Source organism: Podarcis raffonei, chromosome 5 (assembly GCF_027172205.1).
Source record: "Podarcis raffonei isolate rPodRaf1 chromosome 5, rPodRaf1.pri, whole genome shotgun sequence".
NCBI lineage: Eukaryota > Metazoa > Chordata > Lepidosauria > Squamata > Lacertidae > Podarcis > Podarcis raffonei.
The window spans coordinates 17,015,219-17,040,219 of record NC_070606.1 but is presented as its reverse complement, the minus strand read 5'-3'; the positions used below and the strand labels follow the sequence as shown (position 1 = coordinate 17,040,219).

General features: G+C 43.8%; 1 protein-coding gene across 2 annotated transcripts in view; it reads right to left on the bottom strand.

Annotated features, from left to right (window-relative positions):
• The window catches only part of VCL (vinculin), an 84,092-nt gene that overhangs the window by 26,391 nt on the left and 32,700 nt on the right, over window positions 1–25,001 (bottom strand). For both annotated transcript variants that reach the window (XM_053388063.1, XM_053388064.1), the window contains exons 4-9: window positions 24,619–24,727; window positions 16,907–17,029; window positions 13,639–13,799; window positions 5,021–5,111; window positions 2,675–2,822; window positions 632–785 (exon numbers count right to left, since the gene is read on the bottom strand). In XM_053388063.1, coding sequence (XP_053244038.1) covers window positions 632–785; window positions 2,675–2,822; window positions 5,021–5,111; window positions 13,639–13,799; window positions 16,907–17,029; window positions 24,619–24,727 — 786 coding nt within the window. The remainder of the gene's footprint in view (window positions 1–631; window positions 786–2,674; window positions 2,823–5,020; window positions 5,112–13,638; window positions 13,800–16,906; window positions 17,030–24,618; window positions 24,728–25,001) is intronic.

The window sequence follows — 25,001 nt, the reverse complement described above, 5'->3', positions numbered from 1 at the left end:
CAGGAAGAGACCTTAAAAATGTCATGCTAGAACACTCCCCTTTTCTCTCTTCCACCTTGACATGTGAACGCCAGAACAGGAGTCTTGCTCCGCAAACAGCTACTCTTCAAGAAAGGGTATGACTTGCAAGAATGTGCCCAAGCCTTTCAAAGCACTGCAAGAGGAAGCCCTTATCTGAGAGCCATTGGTGGACAGTCTTTAAAGCAGGTATGAGGAACACATTGCACTGCCGAAGATGTTGGCTCCTCACCACTGGCCATGGGGCTAGCTGGGTCTGATGGGAGCTGATTCCCTGTCCTCCCTTTAAAGTCAAATAACTGCAACGGCTGAAACAAAATAGGATGCCCTGGCTAGAAGAAATCCAAATTATATTATTGATATTGATTCACTTCCTATGAAGCATCACAAAACAATACAAGATGCATATAAATCTGCTGCCAGTGCAGAATGCATAGAAAACAACTGCGTATTTAAAAATGATTAAGGCAAAGCAATTTGAAACCAATTCCAGAGACTGACTGGCGTGAAACAACTGAAGGAGGACCCGATGTAAGAACTAACTTGTGTGCTAGTTTACCAGGACCCATTGCGGTTCAGCGGAACTGGGAGGGATCATTTGCACTGCGATTACCTGAGCGGCATCAATTTTCTTTGCAATTGCCTGCTTAGAGTTGGTCATAGCCTCCAGCTTGCGAGCTGCATTTTCCACTTTTGCTGTGAGTAAATCCAAGCCTTGGGACACTTGCTGAGCCTTCTGCAAGGCTAGCGGTGTAGCACCTTGTCCTCTGTTCAAGGGGAAAGAAAGGCATGTAAAACCCAACACACTCTTGCAGTTATAGCCTATTGACTTAACTAATCCCATATAATAGCTCAGTAAAGGTAAAGGACCCCTGACAGTCGCAGACATTGGGGTTGCGGCACTCATCTCACTTTACAGGCCAAGGGAGCCAGTGTTTGTCCGCAGACAGTTTTTCCGGGTCATGTGGCCAGCATGACTGAGCCGCTTCTGGCAAAACCAGAGCTGCGCACGGAAATGGTGTTTACCTTCCCGCTGGAGCGGTACCTATTTATCTACTTGCATTTTTGGCGTGCTTTCAAACTGCTAGGTTGGCAGGAGCTGGGACAGAGCAACAGGAGCTCACCCCGTCACGGGGATTCAAACCGCTGACCTTCTGACTGGCAAGCCCAAGAGGCTCAGTGGTTTAGACCACAGCACCACCCGCATCCCAATAGCTCAGTAGTTGCTGCTGATTTATATTAGTAGTATTGTGGGATGCAAGCAAGAATTGCAAAGATGGGGGGAAGTTGTCTCTACCCCCGAAAGCTGGGGGCCGGGAATTGGTGTTACTCCTGCCTGAACCACCTTTCCGGCTACAATCCGTTCATTTCAGACTGCACTTTCTGCTCTTTTCCTTGCTGCAATGAAATTTGCAGAGGACAACGTACTTGGTGTGCTGTCACAATGCTGATTAATAAACCACTCAGGGAAAGCTGCCCATTTGCTGCCAATAAAGCTAAAATTCAAAGGAAGCATTTCATGCATGTTGAATTGTTAAAATTACTTTGGCTTAATTGGAAAGCAAGTTTTGAAGACACCGGGATCCATTCTCCAATCCAGATATGAAAGCATAAGTGTATTTTTTCTAGGCAGTACAATCAGGCCTCCATAAATCCACTCATCAGTTCATCAACGACAAGTCCCCCTGAAAGGTTCTCAGCGTGACATTAAATGAGCATAATGCTCATGCCGCTTCTGCCAGCTCCAAGTCGCATAATAATTTTTAAAAACCCTGCTCTTTCCTGAGTTTTCTGGCAGACACAGTACACCAGGTGGAGGAGAAGGTTCAGTGGTAACCAGAAACGACAGAAGGCTAGCAAGTCATGTGAAAATTCATGTATCCCAGAGTGTAGTTAAGATCAGAACTATAATGCAAATGTGAAATCAAAACAGAAAGGCCCTTAAATGAGGAACTAAATAAGCATTAAGGGCCAGAATTTAAAAGGGGGTACCTGCACAATTCAGCCACTTCTCCCCAACTCAAAGCCGTCTTTATTTTTAAATGGAAGAATGTGCACATAAACACTTCCCTTTAAAATTGGGAAAGGTCTAGGCTCCTTTGAATAAACGGGAGACGATGCACACCCAAGTCAACATTAGCAAACGTGAGATCTTCCAAATAACCAAAAGGGATGTTGACGTGATAATGCATCAGATCACATTATTTAAAAGAAGAACAAAACAACAACAACTGCTCAGTGTTTTAATACACAGAAGGTTGTCATCAACAGAGCAATGTAGCCCCACTGAAGTCAAATAGGTTTCAATTTGATTTCTACAACTGAATATGCCTTAGGTGGATTCAACCCACAATCACTTGTGCATTTGGGTTTCCTGAACGAGTGGAGGAAGAAATAGCACAGAAGGAAGAGAAAGCTTTGGCAAGACAAAACTGTGGATGAACTGAATTACAGGGATCCTCCATGAAAATTATGGAGGCAGGTGGGGCAGAATGCAGGGCAGAGACAACGCACAGAAACATGATGTCCACCACTATTAGCACGTTGGCAAAATAAAGACATTTAATTTATCATTTGTGTTGCTTTCTTAGAACGGCAGGATTGCAATTTCATAGTCCCAGGGTTAAACGTATTTAGTTAGCGAGAAGATGTTTACCTAGCTCGAAGATCAGCCACTTGGTCAGTCAACTGGCCAAGCATTTTACAGGTTCCTAGAATCTCTCTGCGTTCTTTGCCTGCACAGAGCTCTCCAACTTTCCCTGCTTCATCCAGGATCTGCCTTATGGCTTGCTCGCCAGAGTCTCCTAGGAAGCAAGAATGTGGGAATGCAGACAATGAAGACTCATGCATTATTCACACCGGAGAAAATTACTGAATGTGTTGTACAAGAAATATAATCCATCGTAATATAACAGCGTACTTGCAGCAGGGTAATGTTGTTTTAGAAACAGGCATATCATTTCAGCAGATTAGGTATAATGCACACCACTAGAACCCAATTAATTTCAATGCTAAGACTAAAGTGGGAGTTACTTTTCTCCTGCATAATTTTAGAGAAAGAATGATACACACACTTCTCAAAAATTTCCATATGTTTCTGTTCTTCGGCATGTACAGCAATCTTTACAACTGTGATAGCGCCATCTCCTGGAGGTCCTCCAAATGTTGTTGAACTACAGGTCCCAGCATCCCTGACTGTCAGCCACAGGTATGGCACTACCATTGGGTAGAACTGGGCAACTGGTGGGGAGATAGCAGCAGTGTGACATTGGAGAACACAGCTGTGTATGCCACGTACCCTGTCCTGCACACCTTAGGTTTTCCTGCTGCCTCCCAGTGTTGTGAAATATACTGTTCCATTGCCTATCTTGAAGTACAAGTCTACCAGTCTGTTGAGCTTTGGTACATGCCATGGGACTGGGGCACCATGCCATCCTTTGCTTTGGGTAGCAAAATGCTTTGGGCCAACCTTGATTGGTCATGCTAGCTAGAGCTGATGGGAGCTGAAGTCCAACAGCACCCTGAAGGCCACAGGTAAGCTACCTTTGCTTTAGAGCAGGGTCTCCAGCTGTTTTTGGACTACAACTCCCATCATCCCTGACTTGGCTATCTAGGGATGATGGGAGTTGTAGTCCAAAAACAGCTGGAGGCCCAAGTTGGGGAAACACTGGTTCAGAGCATGTGAAATGTACTCGGGCCATAAAGTATACATGGTATAAGCAAACTTCCAGTTTAGTTTGCTCTCCTGTCCAAAGCAACATCTTTACTTTATATGTGGAAAGGAAAATAAACAAGATTCTTCACAATCCAAATCCAGTAATGTTTCATGGAGTTAACTCATGACGGCACGATATATACACTGCACTTTTATAGGCTTTTCTTACGGGTTCCAGTGAATAAAATACAGGTGCAAAATCCGATCAATGTTCTCAAGAGCCAACATAACCAAGTCAAGATGCAGAGGCAGCATTAAATTTTATCAGTTACAGTGTTCCACCCAGTATGCTTATTTTAATGTAGGACACATTTCGGAACAGCAGAGCTCTGCTAGTACGGTAATAAATATGCAACATCTTTCCAAGAAGAGCAGCTGTACCAGAATACTAATTTGGGAAGGGTTCCGAACTAAATAATTTGGATGGCAAGATAAGCAAAGCTTTCCAAACCACTTAGCATAGAATCAATTTGTTTTGCATTAATATTTGAAAGAACAGTGTCTTAAGAGCTTCCATTTGGAGTACCACAGTAATGCTGTAACTGAGTTATCACATCACAGACTAGCTTACAGCTTGCGTTCAGCATCCCAAGAATCTCAGCTTTCATTTTAATGATAATAACTGTTAAGTTGTGGGTGAACATATCAGACGACACAGCGATTCTTCAAACAGCTCTTGTTTATTCACAGGCTAGGACAGAACAGAAGGGTTCAGCCAGCCTGCTTATATAGAGCTCCACTACAACGCAACTGTAACACTTTCTGTAACTATCCAATCACTGAACGTCACTTTCAATCCCTTATTTGCATATGTGGACCTGAGTGAAAACTATCAATCCCTTATTTGCATATGTGGACCTGAGTGAAAACTATCTACAGTATACCCCCTGCTGGCCCAGGGTGAGAACTTCAGTACATAACAATAACAGTGCTAAGAGTGCTAGCTGTTTAAAAGGGTGACACACGGGACTTCAAATTCAGGCTCAAGAGTGTGTAGGTCATGCCAGTTACTCAAAGGCTGGGGAGAGGACAGAGCTAAGGAGTATTTCCAGGGATGGCTCTTCCATGTCCTGGATAGCTCTTTGCCCTTCCCAACTATTTACAAGAGCATAATATGTTATGGAAAAATAAAAATAAGCTTTGTGTATATTGGATGGGGGGGGGAGGGCTTGATTTATACAGGTTACATATTCTGGGTACAGAATTGTCCTTAGTACAGAATTTTTGGCCTTCCCATTGTAAGCGTGAGCCCAATTTTGATCAAAAGCAGCGAGGACTTAATGTTACCTGCTGGAGCGTTGGGGTCTCTAAGCCAGCCCTTGGCTTGGTTCAACTTGGAATCTATTAAGGCCAATGCTCTCTTCATAGCTTCTGTATCCTTTTAGAAAGAGGGGAGGAAAGGCAGATTATCTTAATCATGTCCCACAAAATGCAGGTATGGGTGCAACGGCAGAAACACAAAGTGAAGCACAACTTGCGGAAGAACCAACGGCTTAATGTTAAGTATCAGACACATTCCTATCACTCAAAATGCAGAAAGTCGCAGCATGCATTGTTTTAAGGTTTTATTTCCCAAGCGAACAGCAACTCCAGAATGAGATATGGGCTTTTCAGAACTACCCTAAATGTTAAATATTTAATCTTAAAAAAATAATGAAACAACCACACAATTCTCTACGTGCATTCTCCATTTTTCAACACCCGCTAGGAGAGTGGAATAGCCCCAGTTTGCTGTAATCTAACACAGGTGTCATGGATGCAACCCAGGTTCGGAGGAGGAAAGCACAGATGTCAAGGCCATGGTACCAGGTGTGTTTTTTAAAAAAGGATGTATTAATTCATCCATTCAAGCACTCTCAGTTGTACACATTCACATATGCTCTGCAGAGATAATAGTTATATGGCTGCTCGGTCTAACCAGATGGCCAGCCAAGCAGCACAGATGGGTGGGTGGAGATGGGGAAGTGGTGGAAGATTCTTACTGCTCCCACGGGTGCTGTGGAAGTTTTTGCCCCCAAATACTTCCGTCCCCAGAGTTCTCATATTCCACTCCCTCTGTCCCTTGATATATGACAAGTAGACCGACATCACGATTACAGATGTTGACCACATGTCATCATCTTTCAGAGTTATCAGGGTACCTCTAGGTAAATGGGCACCTCTGACCTGGAATATGACATATCTTCCAAGGAGATATTTTTTGAAGCCTGATGTTTTGCTTAAAGTCCTATTTTTTTCCTATTTTCCGTTTTTTGCAATCTCATCAAGCCCACCTTTATTTCCAGCTTCCATTCATCCTTCTAATTCATGCGGTTCATACTGATTACATTTAAAATACATGAATAAATTTACAAAAACCTTCAGAGGCTCATTTTGCAGAATCATAACTAACTGATTACTTATGAAGTGCAGCGTCACATTATAAGCTTTCCAAAAAACCCCAAATCTTCTGCTTCTTACTATACAGTGGTACCTCGGGTTAAGTACTTAATTCGTTCTGGAGGTCCGTACTTAACCTGAAACTGTTCTTAACCTGAAGCACCACTTTAGCTAATGGGGCCTCCTGCTGCCGCTGCACTGCCGGAGCCCGATTTCTGTTCTTATCCTGAAGCAAAGTTCTTAACCTGAAGCACTATTTCTAGGTTAGCGGAGTGTGTAACCTGAAGTTTATGTAACCTGAGGTACCACTGTATTATCTCTCAGTTAGTTACAGTGTCGTAGCATGGTTTGCCAACTCCCCGGGCCACGCAGACCTGGAGGTGGGTGGGAGAGAAATGGACAGAGTACGCATGCACATTCAACTACCTAATGATATCACCCAGGAGATCGCAGCCACAGAGATAAGAAAAGAAGAGTCAGTCTGTTGTCTGGAGAGGTCACTTCCTGGTCTGTGCGCCCCCCCCCCAATGCCACTGGTTAGTTAGTTGCTTTATCTTGCCCAAGGCAACCCGAAGTAACAAGCAAACAATTCACAGAGAGACTCATGCCTGGGCAAGATCAGCAATATGATATATACTGCAAGCAACAATAGCAAGAAATGCAGCTTTCACATACTAGTTTCACAGGAAAAGAGCCTTCGGAAGTAGGTAGTACGATCAAAGGAGGAATGTAAAAGATTGATTTGTTTCTAATTGCTTAGAAAATGCAACTTTTCCTCTAGGAGTAGGCAACTGGCTGACCAGGGGTTCACTCTGTTTCCCGGGCTGGTCCTCATCCAAACCCAAGGACTCGGACCCCTCTTACAATGCACCTCAGGTGCTTTCCACTGCATGAGCCAAGATGCAGGTGAAGGTGATTCTCCATCAACACCTCTGCAGCAACAGAAGCTGTATCTGGAACTTATGCTCCATAGGTGCTTGGCAGTGTGTAGCTTGTCGTCCGCAGGTATTAAGAGATGCTTCAGGAATTCTTAGCCGATATCGGAGGGGAAGCGGCCTAATCTGAAAGGTCTGCCCAAGTTTGTGTTGGTTGATGCTGAGGAGGAAGGAGTTGCAAGGACCCTTTCCCTGTGCCATGGCAGAGAAGCAAGTTTTCAAGTAAAGGCAACATTACTGGCCTTTCAAGCTCTCACTTGATGCAAAATAATATGGCCCCTTTATACAGACGACTTGCCAGCCAGGCTCTAATATCTATGAAGTGATATAGTCTGGAGAGCCTCAGCCATATCTGCATTTCATTACCAAAAAAGGCAACGCTCGAAGGAACACACCAAGCCCAACTTTCTGACACAACTGCTAAGTTAGTCACCACGTATAGGCTCTCTAACGTCTCTTGGTACCAGAATCTTTGGAGAGCATACAGCCAACTACAGCGGAACGCTTTCTAGGAATCTAATTCACATACTGCAGACTAAAATGGGAGGGAGGGGTAAACCCATGGAGTCTGCTCGTAAGACACTACACAGCATCTAGATGGTTACAGGTTAAAATCAAAAGGGCAACAAGGATTAATCTGAAGAAGGTATTCCGTTTGCAGCTCGGGGATTTTCTCTCTGGGGAACTAATCAGAATAGAATCACACAGAGAGAAAAAGCACAGTATCGTTCCCCTGTCTTCAAAATTCAAATTACACCCCCCCCCCAAGACAAAAGGAGCACAAACTAATTATTATTATTATTATTATTATTATTATTATTATTATTATTATTATTAAATAAAGGTAAAGGGACCCCTGACCATTAGGTCCAGTCATGACCGACTCTGGGGTTGCAGCGCTCATCTCGCTTTATTGGCCGAGGGAGCCGGCATACAGCTTCCGGGTCATGTGGCCAGCATGCCTAAGCCACTTCTGGCGAACTAGAGCAGCGCATGGAAACGCCGTTTATCTTCCTGCCAGAGCGGTACCTATTTATCTACTTGCACTGTTGTGCTTTCGAACTGCTAGGTTGGCAGGAGCAGGGACTGAGCAACGGCAGCTCACCCCGTCGCGGGGATTCGAACCGCCAACCTTCTGATCGGCAAGTCCGAGGCTCTGTGGTTTAACCCACAGTGCCACCCGCATCCCCTATTATTGAATAGGGTTTCCTTACTTTCATTGGAAAATTTTTGGAGGGTATGGGTTTGTGTGACATGGGAGAATATTTCAACGTACACACACCTGCATTCTGCAATGGTACAATCTTAGCAATACAGTCGTACCTTGGTTCTCGAACGCCTTGGTACTCATACATTTTGGCTCCCGAATGCTGCAAACCCTGAAGTAAGTGTTCCGGTTTGCGAATGTTTTTTGGAAGCCGAATGTCAGACGTGGCTTCCGCAGCTTCTGATTGAGTACAGGAAGCTCCTGCAGCCAATTGAAAGCCGTACCTTGATTTTCGAACGTTTCTGGAAGTCGAACGGACTTCCAGAACAGATTACGTTCAAGAACCAAGGCTTTTGGCTTTGACTCCAAGCAGAAAACTTCAACTAGAATTCCTTTCAAATGCTCGAACTTAAAATGTTTGCATAACCATGCAAAAGAAAATCTGTTAGTTGTCTTACAGTGCAATCATATACTTGACTGTGCAGAAGCAAGCCCCACTGAGTTTACAGTCTAGGTGTGGATGGGGGGGAAGCAAGGCAATGAGAGAATAAACAACAACCTTCTTAGTCTGCTCTCTGACAGATCAAGAAATTACATCACTGGCAGGTAATCTATAGCAGCGAAGCTTAGCAACAGGATATAAGAACGCCGATTAAATATTATAACCCTGCACAGAGAAATATTGTCTGCAATCCAATATGTGCAGAAGAAGCCCCATTGCTGCCCTATGGGGGATGTTGGTCCATGAATACAAGCCATTCAATGGCAGACAAGACAAGGGAAAACTCCATATTGAGCTCCTGGTTTGCAGCTTAATAGTTGGAAGGTGTGGGTGGATTTTTCAGGCTAGTCAACATTTTCCTTCTAAAAAGGTATAAAGCCCGGGAATAGATTCCTTTGTTCTCCACAGCAGCTCTCAGTGCAGAGTACTAAAGCTCTCATTCTGAAAGATCTGTCGGTTGAGTTAGTACCTTGGCAGTTCAGCGATAAATATATATCAGAATGAATTCTAAATGCCAGCAGGTTTTTTTTTGGGGGGGGGGGAGCTTACTAAACAGGAAAGGGGAGCTACAGCCAGGATTGTTCTTGAGCATCTTTCCATCTGAAAGCCTTTCCATTTCAGAAGATGCCCCTATTTCACAGGTGCTTCTTACACAATACGCTCTCTTTGAACCCATTCTGATATCGCTGGATGAACTCTTCCCCTCTTTTAGAAACCACATCCACTCCAAATGCCTAAAAAGGTAGGTTTCCCCTAACAGGGGTATTTGTAATACCCAAATATGGACAATGGGGGTGGATTGGTAGAAAGCCATTCAGCAGAAAAATACCAGCCATTTTTAATGCAAGGCAGGATTTTTCAAATGCCACGGGAAACCCCAACAAGCTCCTAGGGCTTGGGGTGTGGCTGCATCGGATCCTTCACTGAACAATTTTTCCAGTTACAGATAGGTAGCCGTGTTGGTCTGCCATAGTCAAAACAAAAAATTTTTTTCCTTCCAGTAGCACCTTGAAGACCAACTAAGTTAGTTCTTGGTATGAGCTTTCGTGTGCATGCACACTTCTTCAGATACCAAGTAGTATCTGAAGAAGTGTGCATGCACACGAAAGCTCATACCAAGAACTAACTTAGTTGGTCTTTAAGGTGCTACTGGAAGGGAAAAAATTTTTTGTTTGAACAATTTTTGTTGCTGCAGCAAGCCTTCTGGAAAAACCCCTGTAAGAATACATATGATATCCAGCACACACACAGCTGCTTTCCTCGGTTCACAACAATCAGCAGTCGAATAATAAATACTAATCTCCCTGTGATAATAGTAGTAGTGGTACTTTTTGGAGAAAAATAAAACCCAGCTGTTTCCAGTTACATGGCAGTAACACTATAGTGTTCACAAACAGCCACCTCCCTTTCACAAAACTAAAATTGTCGCTAAAGCATTTCTGAAGCATTTCCTGAATTTTTTATTTTTATTTTTCCTTTGCTTGAGGAAAGCAGAGTCAATGCAAACACCTACTCCGAGATATCAAGATGGTTATATGTTTCAGAAGCAAGAATCCCAGAGGCAGATTTCGCATCCACCAGGAAGCCTGTCATCATTAAATCCACATTAGCACGCCTTGAGATAGTATGGGGTGGATGTCATCGCCTCATAAACAACTCCATACCTCACTGCCTAGCTGGCAATGCTTTAAGTGAATCTTAATACTTTAGGAGTGAGTACAGTGTCACAACCAGCACACAGGAAAATGCACAGCACACAGTCTGCACACAGCACGACAACAATTCATGACCATGCTCTTCTGTTTTAGTACGAAAGGTAGAGGTTGTGGGTTGCGGAAGAGGGTCTTACCTTCTAAAAGGCGAGAAAAGAATAATAGAAACGGAGGAAAGAAACAGAAAAACAAAAGGAGTCATGAAAGGTAGACGAAGTATTACTTCACAATAAAAGAGTGATGGATATAAAGTTAATGGGCTGTGAAAGTTGTAGTTCTCAGGCCACAACAGCCTCTTTTTGGAAACAATGGATTTGATCCCCAACACAGCTATCACAGCCTCCACAGCTATCAACAACAACAAAGTCAGGAGTGTCAGTCAACTGAAAGGCAAGTCGATGTAATTTCCAAAGGAAGAAAAAGAAAAAGAAGGACCACACGTCTTTTTTTGATTAAAATTCAAGTGAGTTTCAGACTTAACTTGGGTTTAGGAATCGTGGAAAGGCAACAGGCACAGACATGCAAGCAACCTGCTCTGCACTATTATCTTTGAAAAGTCAAATAAGATAGCTATTCCTCAACCACCAGTGGGGAAGAAGACAGGAGAATCCTCAGGCTCCCCACTTTGATTTCAAAATACTTGAACAGGGGGAAGGGACCATAGACCAGTGGTCCTGCACATGGTCACGGGTTCAATCCCTGACATCTCCATGAAGGACTGGAAAGGAAACCAGAGAGACTTTCTGTCAGCCAGAACAGACCTAATGAGCTGGATGGACCAATGGCCTAACTCAATGTAAGGCGGTTTCCTATCAAGCAGAGGATGTTGCCATTTACATTCCTTCAGACCCCCAGTTTACACTTCCGGAAGAGGAGGACTAAACATCATTCCGTCTTTTAGGTTTCCTAACTAACTTGGCCTTCTAGCTAAAGCAGCCTCACTCAACCTTGGGTCCCCAGATGTTATTGAACTACAACTCCCATCATCCCTAGCTAGCAAGGCCAGAGCTCAGGGATGATGGGAGTTGTAGTCCAACAACATCTGGGGACCCAAAGTTGAGAAACACTGAGCTAAAGGATCTGCAGTGGGGGGTGGGAGTGGAGTCCACCCTCCACTTTCAATTTCATTGTCACCGTGTCCCATCTACAAATGTTTCAGGGTTCTCATCCTCCAGCAAAACTAGTTAAATGCATCTGATCGGTGGAATGTAGAATTCTGCATCTTCGGCTGCTCTGGCTACATAGGTGCTTTTTAAAATGATATTGAGAAAACTGCAAGAATGGGAATTCTTAGTCTGCATTTTACAAGGAGGTATATACGCTTCTGAAAACAGTACTATCCCCTTCTCCCCACTTGCGCTGATTCTCTTAATCAATTATCTTTACCAATGGTCAAGAGCAAACTTGGGTCCCCAGCTGTTGTTGGACTACAACTCCCATCATCCTTAGCTAGCAGCACCAGTGGTCAGGCATGATGGGAGCTGTAGTACACAAATAGCCAGGGACCCAAGTTTGGGAAACACTGGCTAAGGAGATGCAGAAGATTAGTCTGTGTTCATTCAGTGGTGCAGCTAGAGAGCAGGACCTTGAGGCCAAAGCCCATGGCCCCCACAGGCCAACCCCCTCCCAAATAACCACTCGGACAGTGGCAGAAGCAAGCAGGCCCTGTTGTCCACACGTGGGTCAGACGATGCTGACCATCGCAGCATCTTTTCCTCGGACTTCTATTGCATTTCATAGCAGGTGGGCAGATACAAGTGCATGTTTAAAGACGCTCATTTTATTACTTCTTATTATAAAGATATTCATAGCTGTCAACTTTCCCCTTTTCTTGCGAGGAATCCTATTCGGAATAAGGGAATTTCCCTTTAAAAAAGGGAAATGTTGACAGCTATGAATATATTTTCCCTTTCAACCACAAAATGGTGCTCGTTCCCCAGTTAACATGCTGCGGCAAAAGCAAACTCTGTTTATTCCTGCAGTTGTGGTGATTTAAGTGAGTTTAAAAGGTGAAGTGGCACATTCTCAGGGTATTCCTCTCTCTCTCTTTTTTATCAGGGCTCACAAGCTGATTTTTTGTTTTCGTCTTTTGCTCTAATACACGAGTGATGTAGAAGCAGGTATAAAGAAAAGAATGACAGTGAGGATGGGAAGAAGAGAAATGTAAACATTCGCATGGCTGTCTAAGGAGCCAACCTCTACCATTAAGTCCAGGAACTATAATTTCCTATTTGCACCTCCACCTACATTCCAAGGTCACTGAACAAGTTATCTTTTGGGATCCTTCAGTATACAAGTAATTCTGGTGCTTTTTGTGCGCGATTCAAGAACTGATCTTCCTACAAAATGAAAAAAAGGAACTGTCTTTTCATATCATTTACTTGCATCAAGCTTATCCAAGTTCATACCACATACAAAGTAAGTTCCATTGATTTCAAAGGAACTTGATCTTAATTGAGTCAAGTCACTTGAGAGTAAGCGCTACTGAAAATCAATGGGCTGCTACAAAAACTAGAGTGCGTCAATTCAGGTTATGAACAAGCCACAGGCTTACAGGGGCCCCTCTTCCATTCCAGCTCAGTTCTAACTAGACTTTGCCATGCCATCCACACTGGCAAACTATGGCTAGAACTTTCCAAACAAGAATTAAAAATAAAAATCAGAGTCTGAAGTGGAGGTTCCAATTCTGGTTTGCAGGGCGAGTGCTAAGCATACGCCGATTTGGACATCAGAGCAAATTATGATTACATAATCCACAGGAAACGAAGAGGGAATCTGCACCCAAAGGGGCAGGGAGCAGGACACACTCAAACCCATAGTTCAATTTCTATCCTCCAAACCATGGCTTGGAGTATCACACAATTTGAGGTATCTACTTTGTTCTCCTAATGGGATGCCAATTTTTTAAAAAATAATAATAATTAAAATACAAATACAATTCGCCTGTATGAAGGAGGCATAGCGATGCTGTAATATTCTTAATATAGCTAACTTACTTGTTACTAACAAAGTATTTATTAAACACCATCTTAGAGAAGGTATTTTACACCAAATCAGCCAGCATCACCTTGTGACTTGTTACAAGTAAGGATTATGTTTTCTTGAAACCAGTTATGGTAACTGGGACTGGAGAATTCTAAAGCTGTTCCGAAACTGGACAAAAAACCCACCTTGCTAGCCCAAGCATCTTCATCCCAGGACGTGAGTTGCAGAACACGGATGATTTCATTTATTTCACCACTCATCTTCTCCACTGTAAAGTTGCGGTTTTTCAAGGCCTCCTCTATCCCTTGGCTTTTGGAATTTTTCGTTGTTACAAAAATCTTCATAGCTGCGAAGATTACACAGAAAAGCCTATCAGGAGGTTATTATGCAATATGCTGTATAAAATGCCTCTTTGCCTAAAACCAGGAAGAATAATTAAGTTATGATCACAGCAGATCTGGGATGGGCAGAAGCCAGATAAGAGATATACAGGTCAATCTCTGGGTGATTTGCAGTGGATCTTCAAAGCTTTGTGATGCCAAACTGTTTGACAAGAGCAACAACAAAGCAATTTCTTTTCGGCTAAAATCTGGCTGCTAAAATGAAGGAAGCTAACCATAATAGACTTTTGAGTGAAAGTACTGTGAGCTGAGTTCAGTTCTGATACTGAAAACAAATTCTTAAGCTCAGAGCGTGCATGGGGGAGCCCTGTCCTTTACTTCTAATGTTGTGGCATTTGCACATGGTTCTGGTTGGTAGAGGCCTTGTCGATCTGACCAAAAATATATATATAGATCAAACAAGCCTGGTTTGAGCCACACACAGGAAAAATAAGAATATAGTTTGAGTTCCTCACTTGCAGTTTTATAAATCATTTAATATGTCAACATGAATAAAAGTTATTGTCAGAGGCTCAGGAGCAGAAGAGCAGGGGAGAGAGCAAATAGAGAGCGGAGGAGAGGAATCAGAGGGGAGCGTAGGGGAATATGACAGTGACCCGAGAGATTCCATGAGCTTCTCCAGCGAATCAGAAGATTCCCAGAAGGGGGCGCCTATGGTAAGGACAAGGGGGGTCCCAGGGGGGACGCTCCATAAACAAGGGACCAGAGGGGACTCCCAAGGGAGCAGCGGAGGATCAGGACCAGTTCCCCCACCAGAGCACAGTGGGGGGGAAGAGTCACATGAGTCAGGACCAGCCTCTCCTCCAGCGGGGAGAGAAGATGAGTCAGGGGTAACCACGCCCCCATGGGGAAGTGGGGAAACGGAGGGAAGGCCAGGTCCAGCTAGCCTCCCCGAAAGAGGGAGCAGTGACACAAGTGTAACGGTCAGAAGGAAAGTGGGAGGCTGCGCGCGCGCGCCAAGTTCAAATGCGGAGGAGCGCGGGACAGCAGAAAACCCGGATTGGGAGCCAGGTCCTAAAGCCCGAAGGAGGGAGGGGGAAGAGTCAGGGGACTCAGCGTCAGAGGAGTCTAGGAGGGCTGAGACTCCGACTAGCAGGCGGACCCAGAGAAGGAAGGAACAGAGGAAGAGGTGGAGTAAGGCTAGAATCTTAAACTGGTGTCAGGGGGGAGGAGATTCAGATGGAGCTTCGACGGTCTAAGGGATTGACGTAGCGTTGCACGCTGCGCGTCTGGAAGTGAAACTGAACTTCAAGAAAGACTTTTATACTAGAGAAAGAAGCAGCGTTGGTCTTGTGTGAGCTGGGACCTTGGGCAGCGCTGACAGTTATTAATATCGCAGTTGTTGTAGAAGGGATTATTATGATGACCGGAATGTAATGGAAATTAGTAAGATTTTGGAATGCAGAAATAAAGCAAATAATCAAGCCATCAATTCTAGCACCTTTTCTAAATTATATAATTCGGTATTTGAACTATTGGTATTAATAATTGTAGTAATAATAATAATAATAATAATAATAATAATAAGTAGTGGTATTGTTATAATGAGTCTATTATTGGATTGAAAATTGAAAACTAATAAAAATTATTATGAAAAACAAGCCTGGTTTGTGCACCTCTGCAGTAGATGATCATATCCCATTATGTTTGGCGCACTTAACAAGGATGCATGTTTAAGTTTGACAAACTTGAATTGTTTGTGACGTCCATCATAGCCATCAATGCATGCAATGCAGTACCAGATGCTTCTGCTGCAGCCTCACTCAAACTGCCCAGTTCATGCACGGAATACCAAGTTAAACTCAGTGCAGGACCAACCGAATGCATGGCTAGCCAAAGTACTGGCCCTACACAGAGGCATGCCCTCCTTGATCCTATGCAGTATTATGGGATACTGGGATGCAACCTTTAGATCACCAACGTCTTGAATTGCACCCCAGCATCCTCTGTGGCCCTGGAAGAAGTCATGGGGTACACGTGTCAGATCACACGTACCAGTTTGGTTACTTGCGAAGTTAGGCTGGTCCTAGCTTTATATCTCAAGAGCTGCGCTAAAAACTAGGGGGAATTCACTGCGGAACATAACCTGCCAGACCCTCTTTTGCCTCTCTGAGACAGTCAACAGAAACTTTAGCTACTGTCCAAGGTTTCAAAGGCTGAGAAGCATTGACTTAAAGTCAGTTTTGGTTGCCGTGTCTTTCTTATAGGATGTTTTGCTTCTATTCGGTTTCCTTCCAGGCGCGTCAGCTAAACGTAATTGCATTTTGATAAATTTGTCACTTTGTAAGCCTGATAGCGGAAAAGGAGGTGGGGTGCGCAGAAGAGATAATTACTGTTCAAATTAAATCGGTGGCATTCTGGCAAGCAAAGATTTGAAGCTAATTAAAGTTACTATGACATCCAGTTTAATTTCAGGCGTTTTCAATTCAACGAGAAACAGAAAGTGCTCGATTGTTATTTATTTTTCAAGCTAACAGGTCTCTTCCCACCAACAGCAACTGTAATGCTGTAAGGAAGGTTTCGGGGACAGAGGAGGGCTATAGCCCATGTAATTTAAATACAAAATAGCAGCAGCACCTATGGTTTCCTACCCTATGGCAGAGCAGCACGTACTATTGCATATATCCTTTTCTCCTTAGTTCTCATTAAAAAAGGGAACCAATCTGTCTACCTCAATGAGAATCAGGCCGTAAATAAAGTGCTCAGTTACAGAGAAGCATCACAGATATAATTACATATAAATAGCCCATCAGTTCACATGTCACAGTGAGATCAGCTTCGAGAGCTTAAATAGGAGACGCACAGGATATGCAAGCCAGAATTTGGGAGGCACAACCTTCTCTTCCAAGACAGCCACAAATAAAACCACTCGCTTAACTTACCCATAGTCGGTTTACAAGGCACGTTGAAAGCTTCCGTTTCCAAAAGCCTTTCAACGTGCATTTACCTGAGCAGCTTTATACCCACGTGGTTTTATGAAGCGGGCACAAACACAACCCAATGCATTTCAGAGCACTTTTTAATCTTGTGGAAAAGCAAAAAATAATAATACCAGAAATAAGAACCGGCAGTAGCTCCTTCACGGTGTTCATGGAGTTCACCAACATGACTCTGTGTTCCTGGTGAGTCAGCTCTTGCTGCCGCTCATCAATCATTTTGGCCATCTTGGTCATCCCTACGTGAAGGAAGTCAAGAAAGTCATGAAGCGATACAGTATTTCCCTTACGGTTTTGCAATTTCAAGCAGAAGATTACACCAAACAGCAACTTTAAATGTTACGTTTCCGAAGTTGCAAAGATGCTATACAACTATTAATTCAAATAGTATATCCCCAGTGTTCAAGATATGCTATTTTCTAAGGCAACGTGCATTTTTAAAACACAAAAACCAATACTAAATCAAGAGATCAGATCAGCAATTTGTGGCCCTTTGGACATTTCATTAAATGTCTGCTTAAGGAAACGCACAGAGCAAGCCATTATCTTAGCTCAGGCATAGCCAAACACAGCCCTTCAGATGTTTTGGGACTACAACTCCCATCATCCCTGACCACTGGTCCTGTTAGCTAGGGATGATGGGAGTTGTAGTCCCAAAACATCTGGAGAGCCGAGTTTGCCTATGCCTGGCTTAGTTTATGTCAGAAACATACATCAAGGGTAGCTTAATCTGGAACCCAAACTTCTTATAATAATAGGAGTCAAATGGGCCACAGAGAGGTTAGGCTGGCCTCAACCAGAGCCAGGGCTTTTTCAGCTGTGGCTCCGATCTGGTGGAACGCTCTGTCACAAGAGACTAGGGCCCTGCGGGACTTGACATCTTTCCTCAGGGCCTGCAAGACAGAGCTGTTCCACCAGGCCTTTGGCCAAGGCACAGCCTGACCCCCTCCTTTGGTAATTTTTCACAGAACTCTAGCCCAATGGTTGCCATCAATTTGATTTGAACTGATTTTATAATGAATTGATTTTAGAATGTTGTATTATTTTACTGTTGTTAGCCGCTCTGAGCCCGGCTTTGGCTGGGGAGGGCGGGATATAATTTAATAATGATGATGATGATGATGCCACATATCCATATATTAGAGCTGGCATACTACTGTGCTAAGATGCTGAACTATGGATCCAAGTGTTCCTGGTTAAAATTCACCTCTGCTATGAACTAACTAGGCGGTCTTAGGCAAGCCAATCTTTCTCTCAGCCTCTGCTCGCATCTGCAATACAGACAAAATCATACTGATCTACCTCACAAGGTTGTTGCAAGCATAATGACAAAGAAAGAATTTATACCGCGCTTCCAAGTGTGATTATTGATTAGGTTCTACACAACATACAGAAACATTAGATTACTAGGCTACAGCATTTCATACTGCAGATAAGACTTAAGATGTGGGATAGGCTAAACCCCTCTCCCTTGGGTACTAGCAAATTAGGGAGAGCGGTTCCCCCATCCCGTCCCCCCCGATGAGCTAGTCATGCAAGATGCTTCTTACAAGAGGAAATCTTTAAAAATATGAACCACACACATGAAATCTGAAGGGACCTATCCAGTATAGCTGAAGGAGCGTCTCCACCCCCATCGTTCAGCCCGGACACTGAGATCCAGCGCCGAGGGCCTTCTGGCGGTTCCCTCATTGCGAGAAGTGAGGTTACAGGGAACCAGACAGAGGGCCTTCTCGGTAGTGGCGCCTGCCCTGTGGAACGCCCTCCCATCAGATGTCAAAGAGATAAACAACTACCTGACATTCAGAAGACATCTTAAGGCAGTTTTTAATATGTAACGCTGTACTGTTTTTAACACTTGTTTGGGAGCAGCCCAGAGTGGCTGGGGAAACTCAGCCAGATGGGTGGGGTATAAATAATAAATTATTATAAATTAATTATAAATTATTATTATTATTATTATTATTCACTATGTGGAGTGGCTGACAGACTTAAATTCATCCTGCGTATCAGAACAGCAATTCCATACACACTATATTGGTTAGAGGGGAGAGAGAGAGAAACTCCTGCATGTGATGCTATTCTAGGCTTTAAATGAACTTTCCAGAGCAGGGACTTTAGGCTGCTTTATATATGAGGTGACCCCACAAGTTTGTCCTAGGAGGACATGTCACTCCTCTCAAGCTCCATTCTGGTGCTGTCACCGTCTCATATAGCTTATCCACATGCAGATTTGTGGAAGAGGAGTCTTCTATGTAAAGGTAAAAAGGAAAGGGCCCCTGGACCCTTAAGTCCAGTCAAAGGCGACTATGGGGTTGGGGCACTCATCTCGCTTTCAGGCCAAGGGAGCCAGCGTTTGTCCACAGACAGCTTTCCAGGTCATGTGGCCAGCAGGACTAAACCGCTTCTGGCGCAACTGAACACCATGACGGAAACCAGAGCACATGGAAATGCTGTTTACCTTCCCGCTGCAGTGGTACCTATATATCTACTTGCACTGGCGTGCTTTCGAACAGCTAGGTTGGCAGGAGCTGGGACACAGCAACAGGATCTCACCCCGTCACGGGGATTTGAACCGCCGACCTTCTGATCAGCAAGCCCAAGAGGCTCAGTAGTTTAGACCACAGCGCCACCTGCGTCCCTTTAGTCTTCTACGTACACCCAGCCATTAGCAAACAGCAGCCCTCTCCAGGTGACAGTGCAGACCATCTGTGAGCTGCCCTTTCACAATCTCCCACACTAACTTAGAAACACTTTCATTCCCATCAATCAAGTTGCAGCTCCAAGTGAGAGGGATAGAGTTGGAGATCGGGAGCTGATGACCCTTGAGGTGCACATTTGGCAGCTCTCTTCTCCACAACCTATTAGCTCAGTTGGTCAGAGCGTGGTGCTGCTAACCAGGTCATGGGTTTGATCCCTCATAAGGGTGCATATTCCTGCACTTCAGGGGGTTCAGATAAATGATCCATGGTTCCCTCCCATCTTTATTCTATTAACAGAAAACAATGCAGCTGGCCAGTACCCCAAAAGACTATTTGGCAAGCACGCTTGGACAAACAAGGCCCGGCAGATGGGCGGAGTATAAATAATAATAATAAAATTTATTTATTTATTTATCTATCTATCTATCTATCTATCTATCTATCTATCTATCTATCTATTTAGTAAGTAGTAGTAGTAGTAGTAGTAGTAGTATTAATACCCCACCCATCTGGCTGGGCTTCCCCAGCCACTCTGGGCGGCTTCCAACAAAATATTAAAATACAGTGGTACCTCTGGTTATGTGCTTAATTCGTGCCAGAGGTCTGTTCTTAACCTGAAATTGTTCTTAACCTGAAGCACCACTTTAGCTAATGGGGCCTCCTGCTACTGCTGCACCGCCGCCGTGCGATTTCTTTTCTCATCCTGAAGCAAAGTTCTTAACCTGAGGTAATATTTCTGGGTTAGCGGAGTCTGTAACCTGAAGTGTATGTAACCCAAGGTACCACTGTATAGTAACTCATCAAACACTAAAAGCTTCTCTAAAGAGGGCTGCCTTTAGATGTCTTCTAAAAGTCTGGTAGTTGTTGTTCTCTTTGACATCTGATGGGAGGGCGTTCCACAGGGCGGGTGCCACTACCGAGAAGGCCCTCTGCCTGGTTCCCTGTAACTTCTCACAGTGAGGGAACCGCCAGAAGGCCCTTGGCACTGGACCTCAGTGTCTGGGTAGAACGATGGGGGTGGTGACGCTCCTTCAGATTATTATTATTATACCCATATTTAGGAAAAAACAAAGTGCACACTCTAACACTGCTGACATGCTAAGATGAATGTAGTAAGCTATTTAAAGTTGACTTGGGGTGGGGGGTAAGAGAAATGCCTCAAATCACTGCATTTAGAAATTCACATTTGTATTATATTTTATGATACTGTTGTATGCCACTTTAAGATGCCAGTGTAATAGGCAGTACATAAATATTTTAATGAAATAAATAGTAATAATATAATGAAATCATAGAGTTGGAAGGGACCACGAGGGCAATCTAGTCCAACCCCCTGCAATGCAGGAAACTTTCCCCCCCAATGTGGGGCTCAAACCCACGACCTTGAGATGAAGAACCTCATCCTTTACCGATGGAGCTATCCAGATGACTAAGGGCACTTCCAGCCAAAGGATTTTCTCAGCTGTCATGCATTTTGGTCAGTATACTCAGCATCTGCAAAACCGACCCACACTGTGCCAATACCAACGCTGATCCCAGCTATTCCAAATGGTCAATTGGAGAATTGTAGTTCAGTAGCAGATTATGCACTTTGCAAGCTGAAGGTTGCAGGCCCAACTCTCATGTATCTTAATAATAATAATAATAATAATTTTATTATTTATACCCCCGCCCATCTGGCTGGGTTTCCCCAGCCACTCTGAGCGGCTCCCAACAGAATATTAAAAACACAATAAAACATTGAACATTAAAAACCTCCCTAAACAGGGCTGCCTTCAGATGTCTTTGAAAAGTCAGATAGTTGTTTATTTCCTTGACACCTGATGGGAGGGCGTTCCACAGGGTGGGCACCACTACCGAGAAGGCCCTCTGCCTGGTTAACTGAAGATGTCAGCTAGCAGGACTGGGAAAGGGAGTCAGTTCAGAGTAGCCAGGTTTTGCTTAGATCAAACAAAACAAGCTGACTCTAAATTACAAAATATAAATTACAAAAATTTCCCATATTGAATGGCATGACAATCAGAAACAGGATCAGGTGAACAAAAAAAATCACTTCCACGATGTAAAAAGGAATAATAATAATAATAATAATAATAATAATAATAATAATAATAATAATAATTTTTATTTATATCCCGCCCTCCCCAGCCGACGCCGGGCTCACAGCGGCTAACAACAGTAAAATAATACAACATTCTAAAATCATTTCATTATAAAATCAGTTCAAATCAGATTAATGGCAACCATTGGGCTAGAGTTCTGTGAAGATTGCCAAAGGAGGGGGTCAGGCTGTGCCCTGGCCAAAGGCCTGGTGGAACAGCTCTATCAAGTCCCGCAGGGCCCTAGTCTCTTGTGACAGAGCGTTCCACCAGATTGGAGCCACAGCCGAAAATGCCCTGGCTCTGGTTGAGGCCAGCCTAACCTCCCTGTGGCCAGGGACCTCCAAGATGTTTTTGTTTGAAGACCGTAAGGTCCTCCGTGGGACACACCAGGAGAGGCAGTCCCGTAGGTATGAGGGTCCTAGGCAGTATAGGGCTTTAATGCTACTAGTCTTAATGTGTTCCCAACTTAGCACATTGATTATATTTATTCTCTGAACTATCGTCTGCACATCTCTCGGGAGACAGTGATCCAAATATTATGAGCATACCAGACAAGGTCATGCCCAAAAAGGTGGCAGCAAGAGGAAGGAGATGACTGCGGTTGCAGCCAGCAGACCTAGATAGCCAATGAAAAATAAACAACCACAGCAAAACTACTAGAGCAACTGAGCAAAACAAAACACGTAAACAAAAAGGACAGGAAATGTTTCTAAAACAGAAACATGGAAATTATTTCCCTTAATTTTTATGCTTCTGTTTTAAATAAAACGTTTCCTTTCATTTTCATCCCATCTTGTTTCTGTGAAATAGAAATGCAGGTCAGCATATAGAACGTTAATGATGCGTTTAATTAGGAAGGGAATAACAAAAAAAAAGATGAACAGTTGTCTGATGCAACTGGACAGCGTATGGGATTGCAAGAGTAGAGGCAGATAGTGGAACAGCATCCCATAATTTGGGCAAGTTTGGAGTAGAGTTGGAAGCCAGAATCTATTTGTCCCACAAACTCTTCAGGCCACGATACATTCAGAAAGTGAGAAGAGAGTGTAAAGAACGCAAGGCCTGCCAGCAAAAGGCAGACAGAACTCCCAGAATAGAAGACACATCGACTAGAGTAAGTGTTATCTAAACAGAGGCCTCCACCAGGATAAAATATATATTCCAAGTCTTGAATTTATCCAGCGCCTTGGCTAGGCAGGCCTTCAGTGAGAAAACTCCACTTCCTACAAAGTCCCACAAAATTACAAAGTCAGGCGATAAAAAAGGGTGGAAACCTCATTGCCCTCCGAGTTGAGAGCAAAGCACTTAAAGCAACTTTTGACAGCCTGATGTATTAAATATCTGAAACACTGCTGTGGGCAATGCTTTACATTGTCTCTGGCTGCAAGGAACATGGTCTCACCCCATTTTTGTCCTTCATCTGCTCTTAAAAATTCAGTGTTTCTGCGTACCTCTCTTGAACACAGAGACATGCTTGCTTCTTTCCCTTCCTCCATTTTTTTTTAATCGATATTGGAGAATCCCTTGATTTTCTGTTCCATGTAGAGGCAAAGAGGTTCCAGCAGCTTCGAGCTGGCTGGGGAATGTCTGTCTGCTCGTCCTGCTTCTGAATTCCTTTCTGACTCCCTTTCTGGCTCAGGAACAGTTCATTCCTCTTGGCCATTCCTCATTGTCGAAGTGGATGTGACAGACGCATTTGTGTATTTGCCTGCCTGCCCCATTCATATATAAAATGGGGAGTGGGAGAGGTCTAGAGGGGCTAAGTTTAACATCAGTAGGGGCATGCCAGAATAAAAGAGCTCCTGAACTGAGTCAGGCTGGAAGGAAAAGTACCTGAAGCAAAGGGACCCAGGGAGATAGGGCAGGGAAGGATCCAACTCCTCTCTTTAGAAGTTAAGGATTTTGTGATCCCATCCCATCCCCCGCTCTCCGCTGCCAATTTATATGTGGATGATGCAGGCGCATAAATTAAAAACAGGGCTATCACTGTCATAACCCACAAATAGTGACTGTTTGCTGGCTTTGGGAGACTGGTTAGAGGGGGAAAAAGAGGGTTAAGCGCCTCTCTATGCTGCTACCACTTCAGGGTCAATGGTTCACAAAGTATGCAGGGGATGGCACAAATCGCAAAGGTTTTCTTCATATAGCACTTCCAGGGAGGTAACACTTCTCACACTTCAAGAAAACACATAGGTGAAATACTACAATCAGCGTTAGAAACTCAGCTATATAAGCTAGGCGCCAAATGGCTCCTTAAACAAGGGCTACTATGCTCTTTTAAAATGTAGGTTTTGCGGGGGTATTGGGTTGTTGTTGTTTTTATTGTGATTGTAGATTTTGCGGTTTTATATTTTGATTTTATTCTGTAAACCGCAGATGATGATGATGATGATGATGATGATGGTGATGATGATGATGATGGTGATAGCGGTTGCCAAAACGGAATTGCTCAAAAGCCGTATTTTTCAATACGGCTTTTTGGTTCCTGAAATTCATTCTGATTGTGTAGATAACATTTAAACTGACAGAATTCCACAGGATGTGGTATTAGTATGTGAAAACAGTCAAGATCCAAGGATCTGCAGGCATGCACCTCCTGATGGTGGAGACATCAGGCACCATCCTGGCGATGGAGAACCTTCATTTGGTCGCAAGTGGCCAATAGCCAGGTGCAAAATGTGCCTGGCGAATTTCGAACACTGATTATAAACAGCGACTCTAAAGTTTGCAATGCCCCATTTCAAGCCAACGAGTTCTAGCTCTATTTACTCTCACAAGTGAGGTTTCTTCCTTTGCAGTGGCCTTGCACCCAGTACTGGGCATGGATTGGCAGGGACAAGGCTTCAGGTAGAGCCTCTTGGTGTGAACCTGGAACCTTTGGCATGCAAGACATGAGCTTGGCCACTAAGCGATGGTGCCTCCCATAGTTCAGGAGAGCGTAAGAGAGAAAATCTCCACATTATTAAAGGTGCCGGGTAAAAACATTGCTAGAATGCACTAAGAGGAATACTGGGAATGTCTAACCTGGCCCTAGGTTCTTTGTGTAGGTGACCAAGTCCTCCATAGTTTCCACCACCTCTGCCACTGTTAGGTATTCCAGAATTCCTTTGCAGACACGAATGATTTTACGGACCTTAAATAATAATAAAAAAGGTAATTATTAGTGTTTTTTCATTTTATCACAGTGAGCCAAAGTGGCTTCAAGTTAAAGGCACTGTTTCTGGTCAAAAGCAGAGCATGCACAACATCAGTGGCAATACAGAGAGACACGCCACGGCACAGTGGAAGCAATTTGAACAAACATCTGGTGCTTTCCAGCATACAGTGGTACCTTGGTTCTCAAACGTAATCCGTTCTGGGAGTCGCTTTGACTCCTGGAACCATTCAAAAACCAAGGCACAGCTTCC